Genomic DNA, 24,208 nt, shown 5'->3' on the forward strand with positions numbered 1-24,208 from the left:
TGCTGTATGATTTGAAGAATTTTTTAATAGAAGAAAATGAAGCTCTAGAATCTAGTTACCAAGGATCCTAAAATTAAAAGCAAAATAGCATCAAGAAGTTTCAAAGGTAACGTGATTTTACCCTATTTAAAAAAAAAAAAAACTTGCAAAAATCATGTTAGCACATAAGAGAAAGTGGAACAAAGTGATCAATGAATGCTTGTTTTAAAAATAATTTAAGGGAACCCAGTTTGGCCCTGTTAAGACTTACATTGCTGGTTGGAATCTCAGCTGTATGCCCTTTCACTCCTCTGAGTCCCTTCACTTTCTTCTCTTAGCCATAATCTGACTGGATAAACATGAATTTTTCTTACAGTATCCTGAAACTCATCCTCAATTTTATTTTCTGCTAGAGGAAATCTGTCATTGTGGGGTAAACTAGTCATAGTGAGCGGCTCTTGTTTTTTCAGAGGGTGAAAATGGGAGCTTATCCTTTCCTTTCTACCTTTTCTCCCCTCTGAGAGAAAAGCAGATGAAACCCTTCCCTTTTGTTTTTAAGTAGAAGGTAGAGATAGAAACTGTACGTCGAGACTGCAAATACACGAGTAACAGCAGTCTGAAAAGCATCTGGCCTTGTTTCAGCATATGCACAGGGTAGCGTCTAGCCATCCTGGCTGCACAATTGGTCAGCAATTTCCAGCACTTGCAGATCCAGCCAAGCGACTTCACATCCCTTATGTCACGTGATTATCACACCACTTAGAAAGGTAGAACAGGGAAATTGAATGAGACACAGAGAAAGCATGTTACAGACCTAGGAACTCTCAGAGGTTGGATTTGAACGGAGGTCGTCAAGGCTTCAGTTCTTTCTCTGCCATCAATCTCCCAGGAGCTGGTCCCTGGTCCTGATGCTGAGCACCCAAAGCACACACACCTGCGCTGGAGCAGAAGGAGCTATCCAATGAGGAACCCGCATCCAGGAGGCGGGACGGAGAAGCTGCCAATGACAGAGCCTGCCCCCTGAGAAATGCGGCTAATGGCCTCGTGCTGGAGAGGGACGGCTGCTCGTCCAATGAGAGGCTGTGACCAACGGGGCTGGAAGGCGGAACAGCCAGTGGGGCGCTGGGGCGGGGCGGGGAGCGCAGCGCCAACCCGCGAGCGCCCGAAGCCAGGCGTGCTGCCCCGATCGCCGCCCGCCATGGCCCGCGCTGCCCGGCTCCTCGCCGCGCTGGCCGCGCTCCTCGCCGCCGCCGCTACAGGCGATGCCCGGCCCAGCAAAATCGGTGCGGGAAGGACCGGGGTGGGGTGCTGAGCTGTGGCGGGCTTCGAGGAAAAGGTGTTGTCAGCTCGGAGCAGCTGGGTGGGGGGAGGGGAAGGCAGCTGGGCGAGGGAGGGGTCCTCAGGAGAGGAGTTGGGTGGATACGAGCTGAGGCTCTGCGACTGGGCGAGGAAGGGACCGCAGTAGGCAGGGTGCTGATGGGGAAGACGTCCAGGGCTACTTGTGGCGGAAAAGAGGTTTGGGGCAGGACTGGCCACTGATCTTACCAGAACGTCCAGGGACACTGAGCATCTGCCATGGACCTGGCCCTTTGCCAGATGCCTTCAGGACAGAGACCCTGGCCTGTCTGGATGGTGTCATTCACGCAGGTTTATTGAAGGTTGTCTGTGTAGCAGGCACAGTGCTCCATAGTTCCTGTCTGGAGGAGGAGAGAGTGCACAATACGAGGAAGTTAGTGCTAAGGCTGAGAAAACACTGTTGAATACAGAGGAGAGGCTCTTCGCCCCAGTCTTTGCCGGCTTTGGGAGGGCTTCCTAGAAGTAACATCTAAGCCAAAACCTCATGGAGGGTAGGATACAGTCCTAGGCGGGGGAAACCCATGGCAAGCCCTCTGGGGACAGATATGCTGAATGACAAAGTGGGGAATTTTTAACAGCAGTCATTTTATTTGTTTTTTATTTCAACATTTTATTTTGAAAATTTGCAAATATACAGCAAAGTTGAATTATATAGTGATCATCTTTATACCATCACATAGATTCTGCTGTTAAGAAACTGCCACTGTTTGTTTTATCACATACCTATCACACATTCATTAGTCCATCTTACATTTTAATGCATTTCAGAATAAACTGCAGACATCAGGACGTTTTGCTGAATACTTCATCGTGTATATCATTAACTAACATTGCGTATTTGCTTACAGTTTTTTCTCCTTAACATCTGTCATTTTTACTCGACATGACTCAAAGATTTTCAAGTCCCTTGTACATGAAATTCCCATAGGTAGAGATGCTGGGTTTCTGGGTGGGGGAATAGGAGTCCCTACTCCACTAGGCTGCCCTCTGTGCACCCCAGTTGGCAGGGAGAGATGACCCATGGAAGCACCACAGACTTAATGGGGCTAGTGCAGTGCTAAGGCTTCTTGGATTACCAAACCACAGCTCAGGTCATAAAGGGTTAAGACAGGCTGAAGCATGCCAAAAGTCAGCTTGGGACTGAACATTTAGGGTTTTCAGAGGAAAGAGAATCCAGAGAGCTAGACTGGCCGAAGAAGGCCTGTTGGAGAAGGTGGATTTGGAGCTAGGCTTTGAAGGATGGGGAAGAATTAGGCAGGCAATGTCTGAGGGTGCAGGGCCTTCCCCATCTCTTGAGAAAGGGTGGCAGAGGACACTTCCCACTGATAACTGCAAAAGGGGCAGGGCCTCCTCACAGCTTTACCATTCTTGGCAGTGCAGAGCTTGCTGCCTGCCTCATTCCAGCCAGCCCTGCCCTCCTTGCCCCAAGGGTCATCAAGGCAGAATACTTGACAATGCCAAGCTGCCTTGGAGCTTTCCCGATTTTCCTCAGCCCTCTGACAAGAGCCTCTGTCTGTCCTTGGTGGTTTGGACTCTACCCACAGTAGGAATGAGGAGCTTCCTGTTAAGATGGCTTAACCCTCAGACTGCTGCATAATCAAATCTGAACACCCTGGTGTGGCACTGGACCCTTTAAACTCCCCTGTAGTTCCAGACATACCCTGCTTGTGCTGTTCTCTCTGCAGAGAATGTGTTTCTGCTCATTGGCCAAGCCCACTGTCCTCCAGGGTCCTGATCAAAGTTGCTTCCCCTGTGAAGCCTGGGGTCCACACCCTCGGGCAGAATTCATTGCTCCCTCCCCAGGATTCCCTAGAACCCCGTTGTTGCACTTGGTCACTTATTGTCACAGCTAATTGTGCGTGAATCTGTCCATCCATTCCTGCCTGTGCTCGGGGGGACAGAAGCCTTCCCTGTTTGATTCATCCACATCTGGGCACATCTTACCATAGACCAGAGCGCAGGTGTCAGTTCATAGGCATTGAGCTGGTTCTCAATGAAGTGAGGTCTGCTTCCCTATAGCCCTTGCGCAGCGTCCAGGCCTTGTGATAGCAGTTTCTCTGGAAAAACTGGGAAATTTGAGGCTTTGTTGAAAATGGAGGAGAGGGAAGCACATTGGCTTAAAAGATTAAAGGCACTCTCAGAAGTAGCTTTTCAGTAAACAATGAGAAGAAAGTAGTTCTTTCAAGATGCAACAAATACTTAATGAGTTCTATTGCCTACCAGGATCTGGGGACATAATGACCTGCCTTCAATCCTTAAACAGACCATTTGTGTATAATGTGCTGTGGACCAGGCCTGGCCAAGGAGAGTGTGCTGTGGAAATATGCAGGAGGAACATTTATCTTAGGTGGGTCAAGGCAAGCCAGCTAAAATGACCACAAAGGTCAGACAGGCAAAGGGTGACAGAGCATTCCTGACAAAGGGAGCAGCACAGGCAAAGACACAGGCCTGACACAGCAAAGTCACATGCTCCACAGCAAAAGAAGTGAAGACAGGCGGGAGGTGGAGTATTGAGAGGGCGAGGCAGGGAACGGAATAAGTAAATGGAGACCAGCTAGAGGGAAGCTGTGTCTTAGATATATGGTGGGCAAAAACTGGGTAGCGTGGCTGTCCAGTTCACTAGCTTCACAGCTGCTTTACTGTCCTCTCAGTGCTATTTAATGATTAGTATCTGTCTGGACAGTAGTTCCTAGCAGCACTCCAAAGCCGTGTCCAATGAAACGCTTTTCTCAGTGACTTGGATGGAAATATTGATGGTATATGAACCAAGTCTGCAAATAACAGGAAGTCAGGAGGCATAGTAAAGACAGTGGATGATACGACCCACAAAGACCTCAGCAAGCTGAAACGTTGTAACGAGTCCAAACCGGAAGGGAGTGCCCTATACCGTGGAGCAGCCCTTCACAGGGTGCATGCCAGGCTTGGCAAACACAGATGTGGAAATGAGTTAAGTGTCAGCTGGTAGGTTGGACTAGACCAAGGGTTGGCCGACTTCTTCAGGAAAGGGCCAGAGAGTAAATATTTTAGGCTGTACTTGCAGTATCTGTTGCAACTATACTCAACTCTGCCTGGCATGAAAGCAGCCATAAACAGCAAGCTAAAGAAAGGATGTGGCTGCATTCCGATAAAACTTTGCTAGCAGAAACAGGCATCTGCCTAGATTTGGCCCTCAGGCTGTAGCTTGCCAACCCCTGGATTAAAGAGTGGATTCCAAATGCTAATCTAACCTAATGTTACCCATCAGTGACCAGGTTTTCACCAATTCATAGTGAAATAAAAATAGGGGCAATGTAATGTAATGCTATGAAACTAAATTTATTCTTTTTAAATAAGCATCCTGAATTTTGAGATTCTTTCCTGTTCCTTTGCTGCTAACATGTCTTTTTGTTTATAAAATAAGGGTTATATAGTAGGTAACTGTTTTCAGGTTGTCCTTTGCTTTTTATTCATACCTTTACTAAGAACTAGTCTGCAGATTTCCTTTTTGAGATGTTAGAAGCCTATGAAATGTTGGGGAGGATATAGCTCAGTGGTAGAGTGCATGCTTAGCATGCATGAGGTCCTGGGTTCAATCCCCAGTACCTCCACTAAAAAAAAAAAAAAGAAAAAGATTTAACACAACATTGTAAACTGACTATACTTCAATTTAAAAAAAAAAAGAAGAAAGAAGAAAGAAGCCTATGAAATGTAAATGCCCTGGAACCTCAGGCCCAGGAGGCTGAGAAGGTGTGTCCCGTGTCTCACACCCATGCTCTGTCTCTCCCCATGCCTGCCTCCTGGGCCTGCTGGCAGCTGTGGTTGGAGCCGGAATTGGGGGTTCTGCCGTGGCCCATTTCCTGCAACAGCACTTCGGCCCCAGGGTGCAGATCGACGTGTTCGAGAAGGCGACTGTGGGCGGCCGCCTGGCAACCATCTCGGTCAACAAGCAGCACTACGAGAGTGGGGCCGCCTCCTTCCACTCCCTGAGCCTCCACATGCAGCAATTCGTCAAGCAGCTGGGTGAGTGCGCCATCTCGGGGCTCCAGCATCCAGCACCTAGGGCTGGAGGCAGCCATCGGACCCTTCCCAGATTACTCCGACAGTCAATCTCCTCATTTTACAGATGGAGCAGCTGAGACCAGAGAGGGGAAGGAACTTGCCTGAGGTTACACAGTGAGTTAGTTGCATAACTGGGATTAGAACTCAGATTTGACACCCCCCACCAGGCCAGTTTCTTTCCCTTGCAATTTGCGGCTTCTTAATAATCATAATCATAATGGCTTCCACACACTGTGTGCTTGCCAGGTACCTGGCATTCTTCTAGATGGTACGTAGGCATTACCTCTAATCCTCCCTACCTGCCTGCACATGGTTGTTGTATCTCCTCCTGGGGAAACTATGGCTCGGGAACTATATACGCATCTTCTAAGGCCCTGTAGTTAATAAGTGAGAGAGCTGAGACTCAACCCAGCAGCATCTGTTAAAACCACAAATACATATGCTATTGAATACAGAAATTCTACTTCACAGAAGTGATCCCGCAGGTGCACTTACAGATTTGCAGAGTGGCAGACACACAAGGTTATTCATGACAGTACTATTTGTAAAGCAAAAGGTTGAAAATATCCTACCTGCCCACTGCAATCTGAGATTAAATAAAATATTGTTTAAGTACACAGCAGAATGTTCAGCAGCCAGAGTGAGGAAGTCCTGTATGCCCAGGTTGAGCAACAATCTCCAAGACACAGGTCAGTAAGGAACAGAGCAGTGTATATAGAATGTCGGGGTGGGGGCAGGAATAACTCATAGATGTGGACACACCACAAGGGTTTGCACAAAACATCTCTGGAAGGATGCAGAAGGAATGTACTTACTGGTTGCCTCAGGGTAGGGGAACCTTGTGCCTCAGGGCCAGGAATAGAAGGGAGAGAAATAGAAACCCATGACTTGGAGCAGGTCTTATAAACCTCGCTTTCCACATCTTTAACTGGGGGTGATAACACCTGTTCTGCCTTCCTCAGGCTGTGAGAGAATGATGAGAGACATGTAAGTCCCAGTGTTCCATAAGTCGTCGAGTGTGGATGGTTGCAAGGAGCTGTGATTCCTTCCATGTGGTCTTGGTGCCCAGGGCTCCCATCCCAGAGCAAGCCCTGTGGCTGTTAGCCCCTGGACATTCCAGGAGGACATCCAAATTTCCCTCACATGTAACCAAGTGGATCCCTGTTGAAAAAAAATGTAACATGGTACCTTATTTTCAATTCTTTGTTGACTAACCAGGCCAGACATCTTCCCAGTGCATGGTTTACTGTTTTTAAATAAGCATCAGAGAGGCACAAACCATAGCATTCATATTCCTTCTAATGGAGCCAGTCCCTGTGCATCCTTCAGGAAGTCCCTGAGTTTAAGCTTCAGGCATTGCTGGGTCCCCCAGGGGGCCCTCTGAAGGGGACCTGAGACCTCCTTATCTCCTCAGGGCTGCGGCACCGGCGCGAGGTGGGAGGCAGGAGTGCCATCTTCAACGGGGAGAATTTCGTGCTGGAGGAAACTGACTGGTACCTGCTGAACCTCTTCCGTCTCTGGTGGCACTATGGCATCAGCTTCCTGAGACTGCAGATGTGGGTGGAGGAGGTCATGGAGAAGTTCATGAGGTAGGGCTGGGCAGAGCCATGGGGAGGGCATTCCAGAGGAAGAGAGGAAAAGAGGTGCCAAAGGAACCAACTTGACTATACACCAGTGAAAACGAAAAGGTCCTTGTCAGGTGTGAGCACCCAGCACAGTTCAGCCCGGGTTCTGGGCATGCCCTCAGTGTCAAGAAGGTACTTACTTGGTGCAGCAGTGGTTGGTCTCTGGTAGTGTCACATCCTCTTTCCCTCAGCTAAACTGGTAAATAAAAGCACGGGTTACAAACTCAGTTACCTACAAAGGCCCACCTGGGTTATAAATAGGTGAAGCAGTTGGGTGGAAGGGTAGGATAGGGGTTGGGGGGCCCTGGAGAGCAAGGCCCCATGTGAAGGGGCAGCCAGCTCTCTGCTCGAGCCAATTGTGGCCACGTGGAAATGCCAGCCTCACGTGGCTAGATTTTCCAGTGTGTCAGAAGAAGGTGGAAATCCAGAGTTATCTGTGAAATCTCCCAGTTTTTCAGTGTGGGCAATCAATTCCTCTTATGAAGCAAACAGAACATATCTGTAGGCCACAAATAGCCTTTGGGCCACCATTTACAAACTCTTCTGTCCCCCAGTACCGTCTAGAACAAACACCTTTATCACCTGTCTCCTCCTTGGGTCCCAGCCCCTCCCCATCACCTCCAGATAACGAGGACAAGTGGTCTGTTGTCACCCTGTCCACCTCTCACAGTCCACTCACTCGCCAGGCTGGCATCCAGCACCCCCCTCCCAGAGTCCCTCCTGAAGGTTCTTCCTGTTTCCTGGCCCTGATGCAGAGGCTTCAGCATCAGACGCTCAAGCACAGCCTCCAGGCCTGCTTCCTGGTTTCTGGCACTTCTCTGCTCTATCCACTCCCCTAACTGTGCTTTTCATGGCACTTCTTCCTTATATTCTCCCGGTGTCCCCCAAAGTTATGTCTTTACCCCTCTTTCTTCTTTCTTACATTTTCCTCCCTTGTCAATTTTATCCAAACCTGGAGTGTCGAGTTCTCCCTTTCGTGAGAGACAACTTCTACCTATCAGCCCCAGTTTCCCCTTAAGTTTCAAGCCTACTAACTAAGCAGTTTCTAACTGATCTCATGACACCTCTATCTGGGTGTCCTGTCAATAACCTAACTCAAAACATTTACAAAGCAGTTCAAACAGGAGCAACATTTCAAAGGCCAGCCGTCCGAAAGTCCGTCAGCAGATGGTTCCAGGCAATGCCAGTCCCTGAGATTGGAGGAGTTGTGGGGGAATGAGACATCAGCTCATTAGGGGGTGAGTGGGAACCCTGTCAGACTGAGCCAGGACAGGCTGGGCTAGCAGAAAGGGTGACAGCTTTGGCATAAGGCAGCTGCCATCAGTACAATGTGGTCCTAGAAACCAGGGCAGAGCCGAAGCTGCAGAGAGGGAATGTGTCAGTGAGGGTGCCAGGCCCACTGCTTGGCAGTTCCAGCTGAGTGAGGACTGTGACCTCAGGCAGGGAGTGGCTCAGAGAGGGGACATGATTATCGTTCAGCAGAGCCACAATGTGAAGCCAGGTCTAATGGGATTCCAGAGTATTTGCCCTTCCTTCTGTGCTGTTCCTTTAGGGTGGCCAGTCCCACCACAGCCAGTGAACAGGCCAAGGGTACCATAACCAGCCTCCCCACCCCCTGACATGGAGAGGAGGGGCTGGTCCCTGCTGCGCCCCAGGTACAGTGACCCAGTAGTGGGTGGTCAGCCGAAAAGGCCTTTCTGCACAAGGGCTGTGGCTCCATGTGTCTGCCAGGATCTATAAGTACCAGGCCCACGGTTATGCCTTCTCGGGTGTGGAGGAACTGCTCTACTCGCTGGGGGAGTCCGCCTTCATCAACATGACCCAGCGCTCCGTGGCCGAGTCTCTGCTCCAGGTGGGCGTCACACAGCGCTTTATCGACGACGTCGTCTCCGCCGTCCTGCGGGCCAGCTATGGCCAGTCAGCCGCCATGCCCGCCTTTGCTGGTGAGCCTCCAGCCCTCAGCCTGCCTGTCTGCCCTCTCTCAACCCTCCCCATAATGATTTCTCGTTTACTCAGCTCAGTACAGTCAACTAAACAACGCTGCCCCGCTGAGCTGGCAGGAGATGGTATTCACCCTGTGGTGAAAGGGAGGCTCAGATCTCAGGTCCAGTGCTGTTTGGATCAGATTCAGGAGCTGCCCCATTGAGGTCTCTGGGCCCCTGGGGATTCATCTAATAGAGGACCTCATCTTCCCAGCTCATCACTGGGGCAGATGGGCACACACATCACCCACCATCCTCCAGCACAGGGCACACATCTGCCTGAAAGAGTCATCAGGGCTTGTCTTGCCCAAAGCATGGCAACTGTTCTGGGCCTTGAAAGCTGCAGTAGGATTTTGCTGGAGCAGTGGAGGGGCAGGGAGGGGCATTCAAGGTCGAGGAACTGCATGAGCACTCCCTGGCCTGCTTGGCTGAGTCCGTCTCTTCTCCCGCCTCATAAGATGAAAGGCTCAGCCTCAGTCCTTTGTCCTCTTCTCCCCTCAACTACTCACCCTCCCTGGGTGAGCTCAGCCAGTCTCAAGGCTTTCAATTCCTCTTACCTGATTCCCAAATACGACCTCCAGCCTAGACCTCCCTCCAGAACTGCAGGCTCCTGTGTCAGCTGCCACCCCTATGTCTGCACTGGAAGGGCTAATGGGCATCTCAGACTCAGCAGGTCTAAACCTAAGCGTCTGATCTTTCCCCCTGAGCCTGCCCCTCCCAGCATCTCCCCAGCTTGGCTCCTTTCACTTGCTCCAGCCAAAACCTTGAATCATTTCTTTCTCTCATATCCTTTATAAGATACGTCAGGAAATCCCATCTGCTTGACTTTCCACATCTATCCAGAACCTGACTGCTTCCTACCACTGCCTCTTGTCTGGTCTCAGCCACCAGCATCCCTCACCTGGACTATTCCAAGTCTCCTACCAGGTCTCCCACCCGACCCCCTCAGCTCATGTCAGTCCTGTGTGTAAAACTGTAATGGCTCCTACTTTCCTTCAAGTAAAACCTAAAGTCCTTCCAGTGGCCTGCAAGGCCCTCCATGGTTGATGCCTCACCACTCACCTTCCTCAGCCGAGCCACTCTGGCCTCACTGCCGTGTCTCCAGCCTTGCAGGTGCACTCCCACCTTGGGGCTTTTGTGGTGTCATCCCTCTGCCTGGAACATCCTTCCCTGAAACATAATCATGGTAAACTCCTGCTCTCCCCTGTCTTGGTGAAGATGTTGCCTTTTCATTGAAGCTGCCCTACCCCTCCAACCCCCAGCAGTCCCAGTCACCCTGCCCTGCTGGTATCATCTTCTAGAAAACTATTTAATCGACTTATTTTATCTCCTCCCACTAGAATGCTGCCTTCCCAGAGGGAGTCTCTGTCCCCTTTGTTTACTGATGTATCCCAGACACAACAGTGCCAACCATTATAGGCACTCAGCCCGTTTTTGTTGAATGAATGAAAAAGGCTTGTAATTATCAATCACTTCCCATGTGCCCAGGATACTATTCCTCTGGCTCTTGGCACTGCTAGCTCCTTCCCACCATTCAGGTCCTGCCTGGCATCCCCTTAGCAAGACTACCCTGCTCATTCTTCCAGTATCTTGTGTGTATCCTTCAAAATATAATTCACATACCACACAGTTCTCACATTTAAAGTGCAGGATTCAGTGGCTTTCAGTATATTCACAGAGTTGTGCTTCCATCGCCACAATCAATTTTGGAACCTTTTCACTGCCCCCAAAAGGAATCCCATACCTATAGCCCCATCCCTTTCTCAACATCCCCCAGCCTTCCAGCCCTAGGCCCATGAATCTACTCTGTGTTTCTGTGGATTTGCCCATTCTGGGCAGTCTGTGTAAATAAAGTCATACAATCTGTGTTCTTTTATAGTAGTAGCTCTTGCACTGAGCATAATGTTTTTACTTCATAACACTATGAATTTTGTTGTATTTATTTGTGTGTATGTTGTCTCTCCATGCCCGGGATTGGGAGGAGCCTTGGCCTGGGAGAAAGGCCCAGGTAGGATGGTGCTGGGCTCTGCAGAACCAACTGCCCATCCTCCCCTTTTGCTCAGGAGCCATGTCGCTAGCTGGGGCCCAAGGCAGCCTGTGGTCTGTGGAGGGAGGCAACAAGCTGGTTTGTTCCGGTCTGCTGAAGGTCACCAAGGCCAACGTGATCTACGCCACGGTGACCTCTGTTTCCCTGCAGCATACAGGTGAGGAGGCAGAGCTGGGGCTGCGGCTACTCCATTCCTGGACAGTTAACACTTCCACCTCCTCTGTCCTTAAACTCTGGTCTGAGACCTGCCAAGGAGTGGTTCCAAAAAAACCAGTGGGAAGCCCAGCACTGCCGAGTGACACCAGAGGGCACTGTTGTCCTGATTCCAATGTCAGAGCCAGAAAGCTGAGACTTGGATTAATCTAGCTCCTTTCATTTGAACACCCAGGACTTCAACCCACAGCTTTGCCCAAGTTCCCCCAGCTAGTCAGCAGCAGAGCTAGAGCAAGAGCCCTGGTCTCCTGATTCCAGCCCAAGGCTTGACCTGCAGCTACACCAGCATGGCAAGACTGGGACCCACTATCTGGTCAGCCCAGCTGCATGCAGTGTCTCATCCCCTCACTGCTGGGCCCCAAATGGGAGACCAGTGGGTAGAAGCCAAGAAATCAGCTGACTGTTGTGTTTTCTTCACTCTCCTTCCAGAAGGGAAACCCTTGTACCACGTAGAGTATGAGAATGAGGCGGGCACGGGCTCCGACTACTACGACATAGTGGTCATCGCCACCCCTCTGCACCTGGACAACAGCAGCACCATCACCTTCGAAGGCTTCGACCCACCCATTGATGTTGTCCAGGGCTCTTTCCAGCCCACTGTCGTCTCCTTGGTCCACGGCTACCTCAACTCTTCCTACTTTGGCTTCCCCGACCCTAAGCTTTTCCCCTTCGCCAGCATTCTTACCACAGATTTCCCCAGCTTCTTCAGTGCTCTGGACAACATCTGCCCTGTCAATGTCTCGGCCAGCTTCCGCCGGAAGCAGCCTCAAGAGGCAGCCGTTTGGCGCGTCCAATCCCCCCAGCCCCTCTTCCGGTCCCAGCTGAAGACCCTCTTCCGCTCCTATTACTCGGTGCAGACAGCCGAGTGGCAGGCCCACCCCCTCCATGGCTCCCACACCACCCTCCCACGGTTTGCACTGCACGATCAGCTCTTCCACCTCAACGCCCTGGAGTGGGCGGCCAGCTCCGTGGAGGTGACAGCTGTCGCTGCCAAGAATGTGGCCCTGCTGGCTTACAACCGCTGGTACCAGGACCTAGATAAGATTGACCAAAAGGATTTGATGCACAAGGTGAAGACTGAACTGTGAGGGCTCCGGGAAGAGCAAGAAATGTCCAGCCCCTACTGAAAAAGGGTGCCCCCAACCAACAGCGGCCGCGGTTGTACAAGCCGCACTCACCCACCGAGCCCTTCTCTGACCCCTCGTGTATGGAGCATCCTTCTGACCTCTCATGTGTGGAGCATCTTTTCCCTTCAGTGTGGATCCTGGTGACCCAGTCTCTGCCTCTCCATAAGGATTCTCACAGTGGTTGCTTCTTTCGAAGGGGGAGAGTGAGAGAAGGCAAGGACATTCAAGCATATTCATTTTATTTATTTTTTTTAAGAAGAAATAAAAATCTGTCTTAAGCTGCTTCTGACTTGGTTTTCTAGCTAGGAGATAGGGATAACTATGGGAGGGAATATAAGGCAGAGAACTTGGTATCTATTGTTTTCCCCTGCCTGCTCCCAAAATGTACCTGAGACAATACCTACAGTGAAACATGTAACCAGATGGTTGCAAATAGAGGGAAGATCAAAAGACATAAGACAGGATAATAGCTCCTGTTTACTGTAAGCTTGTTAGATGCCAGGTACCTACTTAAGCCTCTAAACAACCCTGTGGTAGGAAGTGTTGGTTCCAAGGAAGAAATGGTTACCTCAGGGGAGCTGGAAACACAGCTTCAAACTTCCTGGCAACCAGTGGGAAAAGGGAAACATACCAGGCCATAGGAAGAGGAAAGCTTTTCCTTGGTACCTGGAAGAATTGATCATTCTGTCCATTATGCAAGAATTGAGGAGTAATACAGTGGACCTGTATAACTGAATCACTGTGCTGTACACCAGAAATTAACACAACATTGTAAACTGACTATACTTCAATTTAAAAAAAGTTATGTAAAATAAAAAGTATATAGAATAGGGCATGTGTATGTACATTTCATTCACATATATGTATATCAAAACATATAAATTTCATTTAAAAGTTTTAAAATTTAAAAAACACAATGGATCTGTCTTATAAGAAGACAAGTTCCCAGCTGGTGGAAGGCAGCTGTACCTCACACCCCCAAACATTCACCCCATAAGAGGAAAGGGAGAAAAGAAGTTGGGGATGGAGTTTTTTGGAGGTTAACCTCTATGACAAGTCCCAACCAGACTTGCTAAACCTGGCTGGGGTGAGGGCCCAGATACCCAGGCAGATACAACACTGCCAAATGACATTGATATTGTGAATTCCTAACGGAAACAGCCCCAGAGATCATCCAACTGACTTCCCTCTCTTTGTAGAGATAGAGATAAAAGCCCAAAGTGAGAAGAGAATTTGCCCAAGGTCTCCTGGCAAGTCCATAGAACACAGCTTAAATCTGGAGCTTCTCCTTAAAATCAATTGAATTCAGCATGGGCAAAATACCCTTCAAGTAGGTGGAGTCCCAAATTGTCTTTGAAGTTGTTACTATGCGTAGGTGATGGTAGTGGTAATGAAAGAGAGGCTGCCTTTAAAGTGTGAGTAGCAAGCCCTTGGTCACTACAGGAAATTTGAAGCTGACACGTTAGGAATGCTTTTGTTTGCAGTAGTAGAAAATAAAACTCAAACTAGCTTAAGCAATAAAAGGGTCTTTTGGTTATCACAAAAGTCCACGCACACGGCAGGCACCGAACACTGCAATGCCAGTGTCATTACTTCTTATGATCAGAGATGGCTGCCAACAGCTCCCAGGGCCAGAGGGCCTTCTCCCACAACCCCTGAACCAAAGTCTGGGCTCGGGGCCAACTGGGCCCTCTATTTAACCAATCCCTATGACCAAGAGAATGCCACATGCTGACTTGCTTAAGACTCAGCTATCGGACCAGTAATGAATGCAGGCGCTAAGAGCAAACTGACTGTCTTAGAATAGTCAGGCCCCACCCTGGGGGCAAAAGGGGTCTCACCTAAACTACAAGATTAGAGGGGCAGAAAGGTATTAGAGACAGGCACAATGTCAACCAGATGCCAGGTGGGGCTGTGCCCTCCCTCTTCTTTCAGGTCCAGGGAAATCAATGTGTGATGGCCTCTTTTCATGGCCTGTGTTTGAAATGAAGATGCCACGGGCTGTCATGATGTAACTGATGATCACTGGTATTGGGCCAGAGGACCAAGGCCAATGCCAGACTTGTCCCTAATAACCATACCTCCCTTGCAACCCTAAGGATGGTTGCACAGAAGGAGCAAACCAGGGCAGATATACTTGATCCTCAGCTGGGCTGCAATGGAGCTGGCTGGTCCTTCAGAAGCTTCCTTTATGCCAGTACGCAGGCCTGAACAGCTCAGAACAAAAGCAAGCCAAAATGCCCACGCTGCCTGCTTCTGCAGGCCTGAACCTGAGAGCTGGATCCTACCACTTCTCTGCCTGCAAGGAAAGGCCAGCGATTCCTGAAGGCAGCAGAAGGGAGCATGGGAACCAGCAGGCCCCAGGTCCCAACCTAGCCTTCTCAGCCCAGGAAAGAAGCCCCCAAGGGCCCAGAGCTCTCTGGGAGAGGAGAGAGAATTTGCCAAGACAGAGAGAGCCCTACAATCTGCCAAACAAAATGGGAGAGAGACCACACCACCTCTGCAGTCCTGGGTGCAGTGTCATAGACATTTAAAACTCCACCCCTAGACTCCCCCTCTAGAGCAGGTGACCCAAGAAAAATTTCAGCACTTTGTTGGGAGCGGGGCTGTGGAGGATAGAGTTGGGAGTGGGTGAGGAATAGTGGGAGAGAGAGGAATGCCTTGCTCCTGACCCACTTTTGAAGGAGCAACAGGAGCTAGGGGCAGATTATGGGCTCCCCCTAGAGGCTTCTGTGTGTGCATGCCTGCATGCATTCATTCATTCACCAAGCCCCGCACCCCTATTCTGCACTGGGCACTGTGCTAGGTGTCGGAGATGCAGGGCTGAAGGAGGTAGATGAGGCCTCTCTTCTCATGGAGTGGGGGTTTCTCACCAGACAGTGGAAAACATGAAACCCATTTAGACTCACCAAAGAAGGTTCCCAGGTGCGGTGCAGACCTGGCTCTCCAAAGGTCCTGAACTCCCTGGTGCTGCCTTTGAACCAGGGGACCGGGAGGGGCCAGCTGCCAGCCCAAGCTCCTGAGGCCAAGTTCCTAAGTCACAGAATGGTAAAACCTAAATCCCATCTGCTCCTTTCACAGATGAGAAAACTGAAGCCGAGAAAGAGGAACGTCCATATAAAACTAACAGGCATTTGTTGAGCATCTCTGTGTTTCTGATGCTCTGGAAGGAAGAGAACAGGTGGTCCAACCCAGATGAGGAGTTTTCCCACCCAATCTCTATGCCCCAGACACCTGGGGGGCCCTCACCCCACAAAAAAGCCTTGGAGGCCATGGGTCCCTTGTGTGCAGCTGAAGTCTTACGGCCTGGAGAGCAGGGCCTCAGAGAAGAGCAATCCACCCCCGCACAGGGAGGAGAAGCAGCCACTGAAGGCATCAGTATGGGCTGGCACATGAAGTCTATTTTCCATGTCTGGAACCAGGCCGGAGCTTCCTAGGGTAATTTTAACAGTATCCACTCTAGAACAATACCAAAAAAGGTAAGTTACTTGCCAGCCCAGACAGGCACATACCTAACCCTTTCATGAATTAAACCCTGAAAACATTCAGAACTAAAGCTGCTTTAGGCACTGAAGTTACAGCAGCCAAGCAAAGTATTCCTATCCTGGCTGCTGGCCCTGTTACTGAAGTTAACTCTAAAGTGTCAGCTATTCTTACCTTTAGAGAACAGCCTGACCCCCTCAGCTGTCTTGGGGAGGGAAGGTATTTTTAGCCCCTAGAACAGCTGATTTAGGATTTGCTGCAGAGGCTAGAAGGGCAGGGGAGGATTGAATTGCAAGGGGCTAATGGTGGGGGGGGGAGTTAGCATCCAGGGGTCAGGGGCCAGCAGGAGCTTTAGGACAAGTCTGTCCACACTGCCATTTTGATCAGCAAAGGGTCTTGATATAAGCCAGCAATTCTTAAAGTGTGGTTCCCAGACCAAAGTGTCATTCCCAGATCAGCATCACCTGGGAACCACTGCATCACAAAGGCGAAGTATTAGCCCCTATCTACTGACTCAGAACCTCTGTGTGTGGGGCCCAACAATCTGTGTTCTAACAAGCCCAGGAGATTCTGGTGCTAGTAAAGTTTGAGAGCCACTGATATCAGCAAATCATGTAACCAGATCCCCTTGTGGATAATAAGTCTGGGTGAAAGAATGATTTGCGTTGATGTTCTCAATACTTGAGAGTTCAAAGCCAGGGATCTCCAGCCCAGAAAGATTTACTCACATGAAAATTTAGGGGCTCACTGGCCCAGGTTAAAAAACCCTGCTTTTTGACAACACAGAGGCACTTCTCTGGATATAAATCTGACCTGTAGAGAATCTCAGAGTTGAAAGAGATCATGTAGATCATCTATTCCACCCAGAGAAAGAATCTGCTCAATATTCTTGAGAGGCTCAGCCTTAACTGGACCCTTCCAGAGACAGGGAGCTCACCACTTCTAAAGGGCTTGTTTGCAATGGCCCTTGACTTAACTGGAGGAGAATCAGCTCTTGTTCACTCCTAGATAGGTTTATACCAACCAAGCTCCAATAACATGGCTGAAATATAGCCTTATAAACCCAAATTAAAGGAAGTCTCTGACTGTCCTAAATGGTAGGAATGAATGCAGTATTTTTGTAATAACCTGCTGCAGTGTTGTAAAACTCTGAGTGATGGAAAAATCCTCCTTTACACTGATCAAAATCTACCTCCCACCCAGGTTTTGGCTTCAGAGCCACAAGGAGCAAACCCAAAGTCTTGCTTTACAAAAGACAGCCTTTACTTTCCATTGCCTTGCTTGGCATGGGGGTGCAGGAAGGGCTGTCTCAGAAGATGCAGGTGCAGCCCACGGCGATGGTCTCCATGACGGCGCGCTGGCGGCAGGGCCCAGTGCGTGGCGGCAATGGGCAGAGGCGGCGGCGCACTGGCACCTGGCTGAACACGGGCACGCTCACCATGCTGCGGTCCTCCTGCATGGTGAAAGGGTTCACGCAGCCCAGACAGAGACACCGTGCCTCCGGCAGGTCCGCAGGGATGCGGCTGGGGTCATGGTTAATACTGCAGGAAGGCAGGAGAGAGTGCGTGGCAGAAGGTGGTGGGAAAAACAAACCAGCACCCATTCCCCATGTCCCTCCCTTTCCTAACCCAGGTTTTGATTCCACAGCAAGACTGTGCCATGCTGGAGGAACAGCAGTCATCAACTCTGTGCCGTAGGTGACGAAACTAAAGATCTTGGAAGGCAAGTCACCACCCCAAGGTTATTCAGATTCAAGGTCACCAGCTACCCAGTTTCTTCCTTTCATCCAGCAAGATGACCAGCCCATTACTAGATTGTACCGTGGGATCTCAAGAAACCTAACCCTCTGTCTTCCCCGTCCCTCTCACTTGTTTATATTTTTGGGAAACTTAATCCACTGGAAATAATATGTGAGCATATCGATGCCTAACCCCACAGGAAGAGGAGTCAGGGGATGTGGGTTTATTCTGACTTAGTTTCTCTTTATTCAGCAAATATTTTCCACACACCACCATGTGAGTGAGTCTGTTGTCCTGGACACTAGATAGTCACTGAGGGACAACACAGATGAGCTCCCTCCCAGAGCTGAGAGTACAGGGACTCACTCTGTGACTTTTCTTTCTCTGTGCCTCAGTGTCCCCATCTGCTAAATGTTGGGGGTGAACTTGACTTGTGGACCTGCAACATCAGCATCCCCTGGGAGCTTGTTAGAAATGCAGAATCTCTCCCTGCCCTAGACCTCCTGAATCAGAACCTGCATACTTATAAGATCCTCAAGAAAGTCAAGGACATAGTAAAGTAGAAGCCCAGATTCAGAGGATCCTTATCACAAGTGCCACATTCCAGGTGTGGGAGCCACTAGCCATATGTAGCTGTTTGAGTTTAAATTAATCAAAATTGGCTCCTCAGTTACACTAGCCACATTCAGTAGCCACATGAGGCCAGCAGCTACCATACTGGACTTTTTACACGGTCACAGAAAGTTCTACTGAACATTGCTGTTCTACAGTCTCAGGACATAAGTATGTGGCTAAAAATCTTTGGCTTGGGTTCATGAGTTCAGAGTCAGTCCTCTGCATTATTTATTCAACACATGTACATGTGGCCCCTGCTGTGTGCCAGGTGCTGTGCTGGGAAGTGGAGCTTCAGCCAAGGTAAGACACCACTCCTGTCCCCTAAGGGCAGCAGGTCTTGATTCTCAGGCCTAGCTGTGTGTCCTAATCATGTGGAGATTCACTGAAGTGCCACTCTCTGGGCCTCACCCCTGGAGATTTTGATTGAATGGGGCATGAGAATCCCTTAGATGTTTCTGATGCAGGCATTGGCATGGTCCCAGTCTAGCATGGGAGACAGATGTGCACACAGCTAGCTCAATACTGCCTGGAAGTGCTGTAACTAGAGGTGTGTACAAGGCACTCCAAGCTGGAGGACGTAACATTTGGGGAAGGCCTTGCAGGCATTTCATCAGAGACTTGGAGAACATAATGGCAGGGCTCTGCGTGGATATCTCATTTACTGACAAGCCTATGAAGTAGATGCAACTATCACCTCCACTTACAGTTGAGGCGTCTGAGGCCCAGAGAGGCTAAGCAACTTGACCAAAGTCACACAGCCAGTAAGAAGCAGAGCCAGGATGCAAACCCAGGGCTCTGAATCCTGGTCTTAACTCTTATGATGACAGGGAGAGGGGGCAAGACATTCCCCCAGCCTCCAACACACAGCTTACCCACTGCTGCCCAGCATGGCCTACCTGTAGCCCCAGGGTGACAGGCTCCTCTTGTTGGACAGCCACAGCTGCAGGTTGACTTCACACTTCTTCCTGGCCGGCTCGGAGCTGTTCCTAAGCTGAGCCACCATCTCCCCAAGGTTCCTCTCATATTCCTCCATGCGGGCATATGGCTTTGCCTGGGACACCAGGTCCAGTGGTACCTGGTGAGGCCCAGGGGCCAGGGTTCCAGGCCGCCCTGGCCCCTTCCTCTTGCCTTTGGGGTTCCTGGGCTGGCCCAGCCCCAGCCCCAGGAAGATGGAGATGGTGAGAAGGAACAGCTGGGGAAGAAAGCCACAGGTCAAAGTTAGGAAACCCAGGTCTCCTTCTGGGCTAAGATTCAGGGCCCAAGGAGTGGGGAGGGAAGAAGACAGGCCTCTAGGAGGGGCATGCTCACCTGCTATGCCCTGGCCTGGTCCCACCAGCCCACCTCTCATATGTATTGACATGTACACACCACATGCATCGTTAACTCCTGTTGCACTCTGAAAAATCTCCCCACCCATCCACTTCTCTATCTGCACCACCAGCCTCACTTTCCTGGACAGCTTAACAGTCTCCTACCTGGTACCCCACCTCCCCCCTGGCTCCTCCCAATCAATTCTCCACATCTTGGCCAAGGACGGCTATTTGAAATGCAAATCTGATAGCATCACCTTCCCAGGCCTGACTTCCCTCTGCAAATCCCTCCTGGCTTCCTCCCACACCCATGTATTAGCCTGGGTCCTTCCCTCACACCCTCCTTTCCTCACACTCCTTCCTGCACAGGGACTTTGTACAGGCTGCTCTTTGCGGCGTCCTGCCTCTCACCCCTCAAGTCCTTGGCTCCAGTGTGACTTCTTTAGTGATGCCTCCACGGACCTTCTTGGGCTCTCAACACCACATGACTCTTGTATGACTGCTGTCTTAACAATTTGGACGTGTGATTCTTTTATATGTCAGTCCTGCACTAAGCACAGCCTCCATGAGGGTCAGCATGGTGTCCATTTCCACACACTGTCTTGCTCCCCCGTGTCTGCACAGAACTGAGCACATAGGTGTTCAGTAACCATGTGCTGAGTGAATGAACGCCTGTCAGCATCCCTGCCTTCCTGTAACTTACAGTCTGGCAAGGAAAACAGACAGTGAACAAGAAACCAAGCACCTAAGCCTCACTAGCAGCAAGTGTGAGGATAGGACCGTGCAGTGTGTGGTTAGAGAAGAGCAGGGTCACCTGCTCAGCCTGGTGGCAGTGAGGTGGTCTTGCAAAGCCTTCCTGAGGAGGGGGCATGTCTGGAGAGCTTTGACGGAGCTAAGACGGAGACAGATGTGGGCAGAGGGAGCCTAACAACTGTACGGGGGTGGGGGAAGGAACAGCATGAAAGGAAGTTTTTGTTGGTTAAGAGCTTTGCCAAAAGGAATAAGTGAGGCTGAAATAGAGTAGATGGGAAGAGGGGATGCAGGATGAAGTCGGGGAGACGGGCAGGTCACGGCCAAGGATCCTTGTTGGACTCCATGACGCCTGTGCCCTCTTCCTCCACACCCTGACCCTCTGGCTGCCTGATCCCTTGTCCACTCTCACCTGCTGCCATCCACCTCTCCCTCTAGAACTGGGAGCATCAGGAAAGCCTCTCACTCACACAGGAGAGGACCTGGGGGCCCAGCAGTACGCAGACTCCTCAGGAAGCCAGGAGTGAAGGGCCAGGACTTGGGTGGAGGCCAGGGCTGATCAGAAAGGAGGACCCTCTAGGGGGAATTCTGTCTCCTCACTGAATCTAGCCAGGCTCCCACTTGCCCTGGATCCCTAACCCTAACCCCCGCACAGCCCACACTGATCTCTTCAGCCTTCCCTTGCTGAATCTAGCCAGGCTCCCACTTGCCCTGGATCCCGAACCCTAAACCCCGCACGGCCCATGCTGATCTCTCCAGCCTATCTAGCCAGTCTTGACCCTTGGATACAAGTTTCAGCAGAGCCCCTCTTGGCAGAACTATTTCTTGGTGCAAAATCCATGACAGATTCAAATCGCTGAACTCTTCCTTTTTGGTCCTAGGTTCTGGTGCAGACAAAATTCTCCCTAACAATAGGCTTTCTCATCTGAGCTTCTTACATGGCATTCTTAAACTCAGAGAAACCCAGAATAGAATCAGTCTCCCTGCTTCCCTTTATAGATGGGAACAGAGAAACAGAAGGACTTGCCCAAGGTTACACAGCCTGGATCTCAGGACCCAGAAATTCTTTGGAAAAACCCCGATAACCAAGTTTGCCAGGATCTCCCCAGATGCCTTTGGCCTAAAAGAGCTTCAGTGTAGCAGGGCTGAGCTTCAGTGTAGCAGGGCTGAGCTCCATTCAGGAGCTGGAGCTACTGGCCATGGCTGCAGGCTCTGAGACCAGTCTCTGTTTCTTTCTCGTCCTGAGGGAGAAGACAGAGGGAGAACTCACCTCTGCAGATTCCAAGCCAAACAGAGGCTGCCATTAATCAATAGGAAAGAAGTAACAAAACACTCAGGCCCTAAAAAGGAGTGGGGGTGGGGTGGGGAATCGCCACGTACCAGGTTGTGCAGCCAGTCCATCCTGCGAGCCAGGCGACCAGCCTGCAGCTGCCGCCCGCCTGGAACCCCAGATGCCTCCGCCAAGAGAATGGCAGCAACAGGACGGAGTGAAGCAATTATAGCTCATCAGGGGGCTGCTGGGGGAGTGGGTGGGTGGGCTCATCATTGCCCGGGCGCCTTGGGCCCCAGCTGGCTGGGCCTGGCGCAGTAGCAGACGGTGAGGGCCGTGGGGGCAGGCCAGGAGCCGGGCCGAGGTGCCCAGGGGCTGTTGACTGAGGGACAATGCCCTGTGTGTCTGGTGGGGCTCTGGCGGGTGGCACCTCCGCCTGTGGCCTGCGGCCGGCCGCCCAGCCAGCACCCACAGGGCCGGCTAAGACAATCAGCTTCGTCAGTTTGGGGGATGGCAAGGGGGCAAGGGCGGAGGAGGGACAGGCTGTCCGTTGGTCAGGAGAGCAAATGTTCTCAGAGTGTGCTGGCCAGGAGCGGGACACAGGCCCCATCTCCCAGGGAAACAGCCTCAGGCACTCCAGCCTCAGCCAGCCTCAGGTGAGCTAAGCGGCCCTCGGTGACCAGAGTCCCACCCTTAGTTCACAGGCAGGGAAACTGAGGCCAGAACGAAGAAGGGACTTGTCTAGGATTATACGGCAAATTAGAGGTGACAGAGCCGGGATTCATACTGAGTCCCATGCAGGGCTTTATCCACCACCCCACACTGTTTTTCTTGGCGTATTTTCTGCACAGTTCTGGCCTGCTGTGAACATGTTTCTGAATCTGCGTGCTCTCATGCAGGCCAAGTCACAGGTCCATGAGGACTTGATGGCTGGTTGTCCTGATCTTTCAGATGCAGCCTTCCCCTTCCTGTATAGAAGTTCTCTGCCCCAAGGGCCTGCCCCTGTGACTTCCATTCTCTCTCAGACTCAGGTTCCTTCTCTGTAAAATAGGTGTCATGGCCAAGAAGTGACAGTAGCCTAAACCGTTTCTCCCTGAAATCCTTCTGAACCTCGGCTCCCCCATCTCTAGAACGGGGATGCCATAGGATCCATCTCTTGGGGCTGTTACAAGGAGTAAGGGGAAAAACCTATGTTAAACAGCTGGCACTGTGCCTGGCACGTAGTAGGTGCTCAATTAACACAGCTGTTTATTATGAAAATTATCATTGTAAAATAATTGTATCATTGTTATCTGTAAATGTTAGCTGTTCCAATTAGCATTAGAGCTAGCTCAGTTCTCATTGCTCAGCCAACTCTCCTTTCTACCTCCTTGGGCCCACCCTCCTGGCTGAGAGAGCTCTGGGCTTCACAGGGTCTGGCCACAATTTCGTGAGCTCAGGTGACCCCAGGGTCTATGTGTCCTGGAATCATACGCTGACCAGACCAGGCCTGCTGGTCTCGGTCTCCTACCTCAAGTGAACAGCCCAGCTGAATCTGAGTGAGCGAGTCCACCTGGAGAGATGGAGGACTGCGTGGAAGGGATGTGAAGAGGATAGGGGAGGGATACCATGAACAGACCCCTAGGACTGTACCGTCTTGCTCAGGGCCACTCTTGGCCATTTACAGGAATCAGCCAAGGGGAAGAACGCAGGGTGTGAGGCACTCCTGAATGTCACAAGATTAATCTGTCCAGGGCAGGTTTCCACAGCATAACTGAGAAGCTGGCTGAGGCTTGAGCTCATGAAAGATACCACCATATTTGGTCAAATACTAGACAGGGCTCTATTCTATCGTTGGAAACTCCAGAGGGAGGGGGACTCTGAAAATACCTCCTCAAGCAACAAGGGCCTCCTCTCCCACCCCAGGCTGTCCCAGCCCCTCCACCACTGTCCTCTGAGCGTGTCAAACAAGCATGAGGGGGCGAAGGATGGGGCAGCCTGGTTGTCATCTGTGCAGCCTCCTTGCTGCCCCTCTGTTGCCGCTGGCAGTAGGGTCTGACAGACATGCAGCTGGGGGGGCCCCTCCCTATACCCACAGAGAAGTGGGGAAATTAAAAGATAGGGCCTGAGCTGCAAGGGGTTCCTCTGCTTCTCAGGACCCCTGACACCACCACTATCTCCTTATCTGCTGGCACTCACCCCTGGCTCCCATTTCCCAAAGACGAGACTTGGCCTCCTCGGCTCCCAACTTCAGTACTTGTTTATATAGATTCCAGGGTTCCGGCCCCGGAGTTCTGACAGAGCAGGCCCAGGAGTCTGTACCTTAACAAGGACCCAGTCTAGGAGCTACAGGGGTCCTCACCCACCACCTAGCTCATTCCCTGCCCAGCCCCCACTCTACCATAAGGAGCCCAAGACCTGGGGAGGGACAGGCCTGACTCAAGCTCACACAGCATGTTGGTGCAGAGCTGGGTTTGAGCACAATTCAGTCTCCTAATTCTTACTACTCTTCCCCAAAACTTTATACATACATCTCTGGGCCTCTTTGCTGGTCAAGAGGGGACCCAGGGGCCAGGCCAATGTGAAGGGGGTGTCTGTGGGTACCCAGGCATGTGCTGTGCAGAGTCAAGGAGGGGCCCAGTGACCATCACTGGGTTTCCCATTCCTGGGCCATCTCAGGCCAGGAAAGAGGCCT

General features: G+C 51.0%; 2 protein-coding genes and 1 long non-coding RNA gene across 4 annotated transcripts; 1 reads left to right on the forward strand and 2 right to left on the reverse strand.

The window, feature by feature from the left end:
- Window positions 1-1,110: 1,110 nt before the first annotated feature.
- PCYOX1L (prenylcysteine oxidase 1 like) lies at window positions 1,111-12,650 on the forward strand. The gene is made up of 6 exons (XM_032477082.1): window positions 1,111-1,262; window positions 5,128-5,334; window positions 6,788-6,962; window positions 8,730-8,941; window positions 11,044-11,184; window positions 11,670-12,650. The coding sequence occupies exons 1-6, from the start codon at window positions 1,178-1,180 to the stop codon at window positions 12,326-12,328; spliced, it is 1,479 nt and encodes a 492-aa protein (XP_032332973.1). The 5' UTR covers window positions 1,111-1,177; the 3' UTR covers window positions 12,329-12,650.
- LOC116662770 lies at window positions 5,989-15,933 on the reverse strand. Of its 2 annotated transcripts, XR_004318816.1 has the most exons (4): window positions 15,277-15,933; window positions 10,043-10,150; window positions 7,139-7,194; window positions 5,989-6,534 (listed from the first exon to the last, which is right to left on the reverse strand). It is a non-coding gene; the product is annotated as an uncharacterized LOC116662770 (long non-coding RNA). The 2 variants fall into 2 exon arrangements; XR_004318815.1 differs by lacking the exon at window positions 5,989-6,534 and having other exon boundaries at window positions 6,971-7,194.
- A 1,102-nt stretch (window positions 15,934-17,035) lies between these two features.
- IL17B (interleukin 17B) lies at window positions 17,036-24,015 on the reverse strand. The gene is made up of 3 exons (XM_006175917.2): window positions 21,645-24,015; window positions 19,101-19,396; window positions 17,036-17,391 (listed from the first exon to the last, which is right to left on the reverse strand). The coding sequence occupies exons 1-3, from the start codon at window positions 21,663-21,665 to the stop codon at window positions 17,160-17,162; spliced, it is 549 nt and encodes a 182-aa protein (XP_006175979.1). The 5' UTR covers window positions 21,666-24,015; the 3' UTR covers window positions 17,036-17,159.
- Window positions 24,016-24,208: the final 193 nt, after the last annotated feature.

The sequence above is a fragment of the Camelus ferus genome, chromosome 3 (assembly GCF_009834535.1).
Source record: "Camelus ferus isolate YT-003-E chromosome 3, BCGSAC_Cfer_1.0, whole genome shotgun sequence".
NCBI classification, from domain to species: Eukaryota; Metazoa; Chordata; class Mammalia; order Artiodactyla; family Camelidae; genus Camelus; species Camelus ferus.

Coding starts and splice junctions, on each gene's coding strand:
- IL17B (XM_006175917.2), bottom strand. CDS start 21,665: ATGGACTGGCTGCACAACCTG. Junction 19,397..21,644: donor TGGACTGGCTGCACAACCTG/GTACGTGGCGAT, acceptor TTTCTTCCCCAG/CTGTTCCTTCTCACCATCTC. Junction 17,392..19,100: donor CTGTCACCCTGGGGCTACAG/GTAGGCCATGCT, acceptor GCCTTCCTGCAG/TATTAACCATGACCCCAGCC.
- PCYOX1L (XM_032477082.1), top strand. CDS start 1,178: ATGGCCCGCGCTGCCCGGCTCCTCGCCGCGCTGGCCGCGCTCCTCGCC. Junction 6,963..8,729: donor GTCATGGAGAAGTTCATGAG/GTAGGGCTGGGC, acceptor TGTGTCTGCCAG/GATCTATAAGTACCAGGCCC. Junction 11,185..11,669: donor TGTTTCCCTGCAGCATACAG/GTGAGGAGGCAG, acceptor CTCTCCTTCCAG/AAGGGAAACCCTTGTACCAC.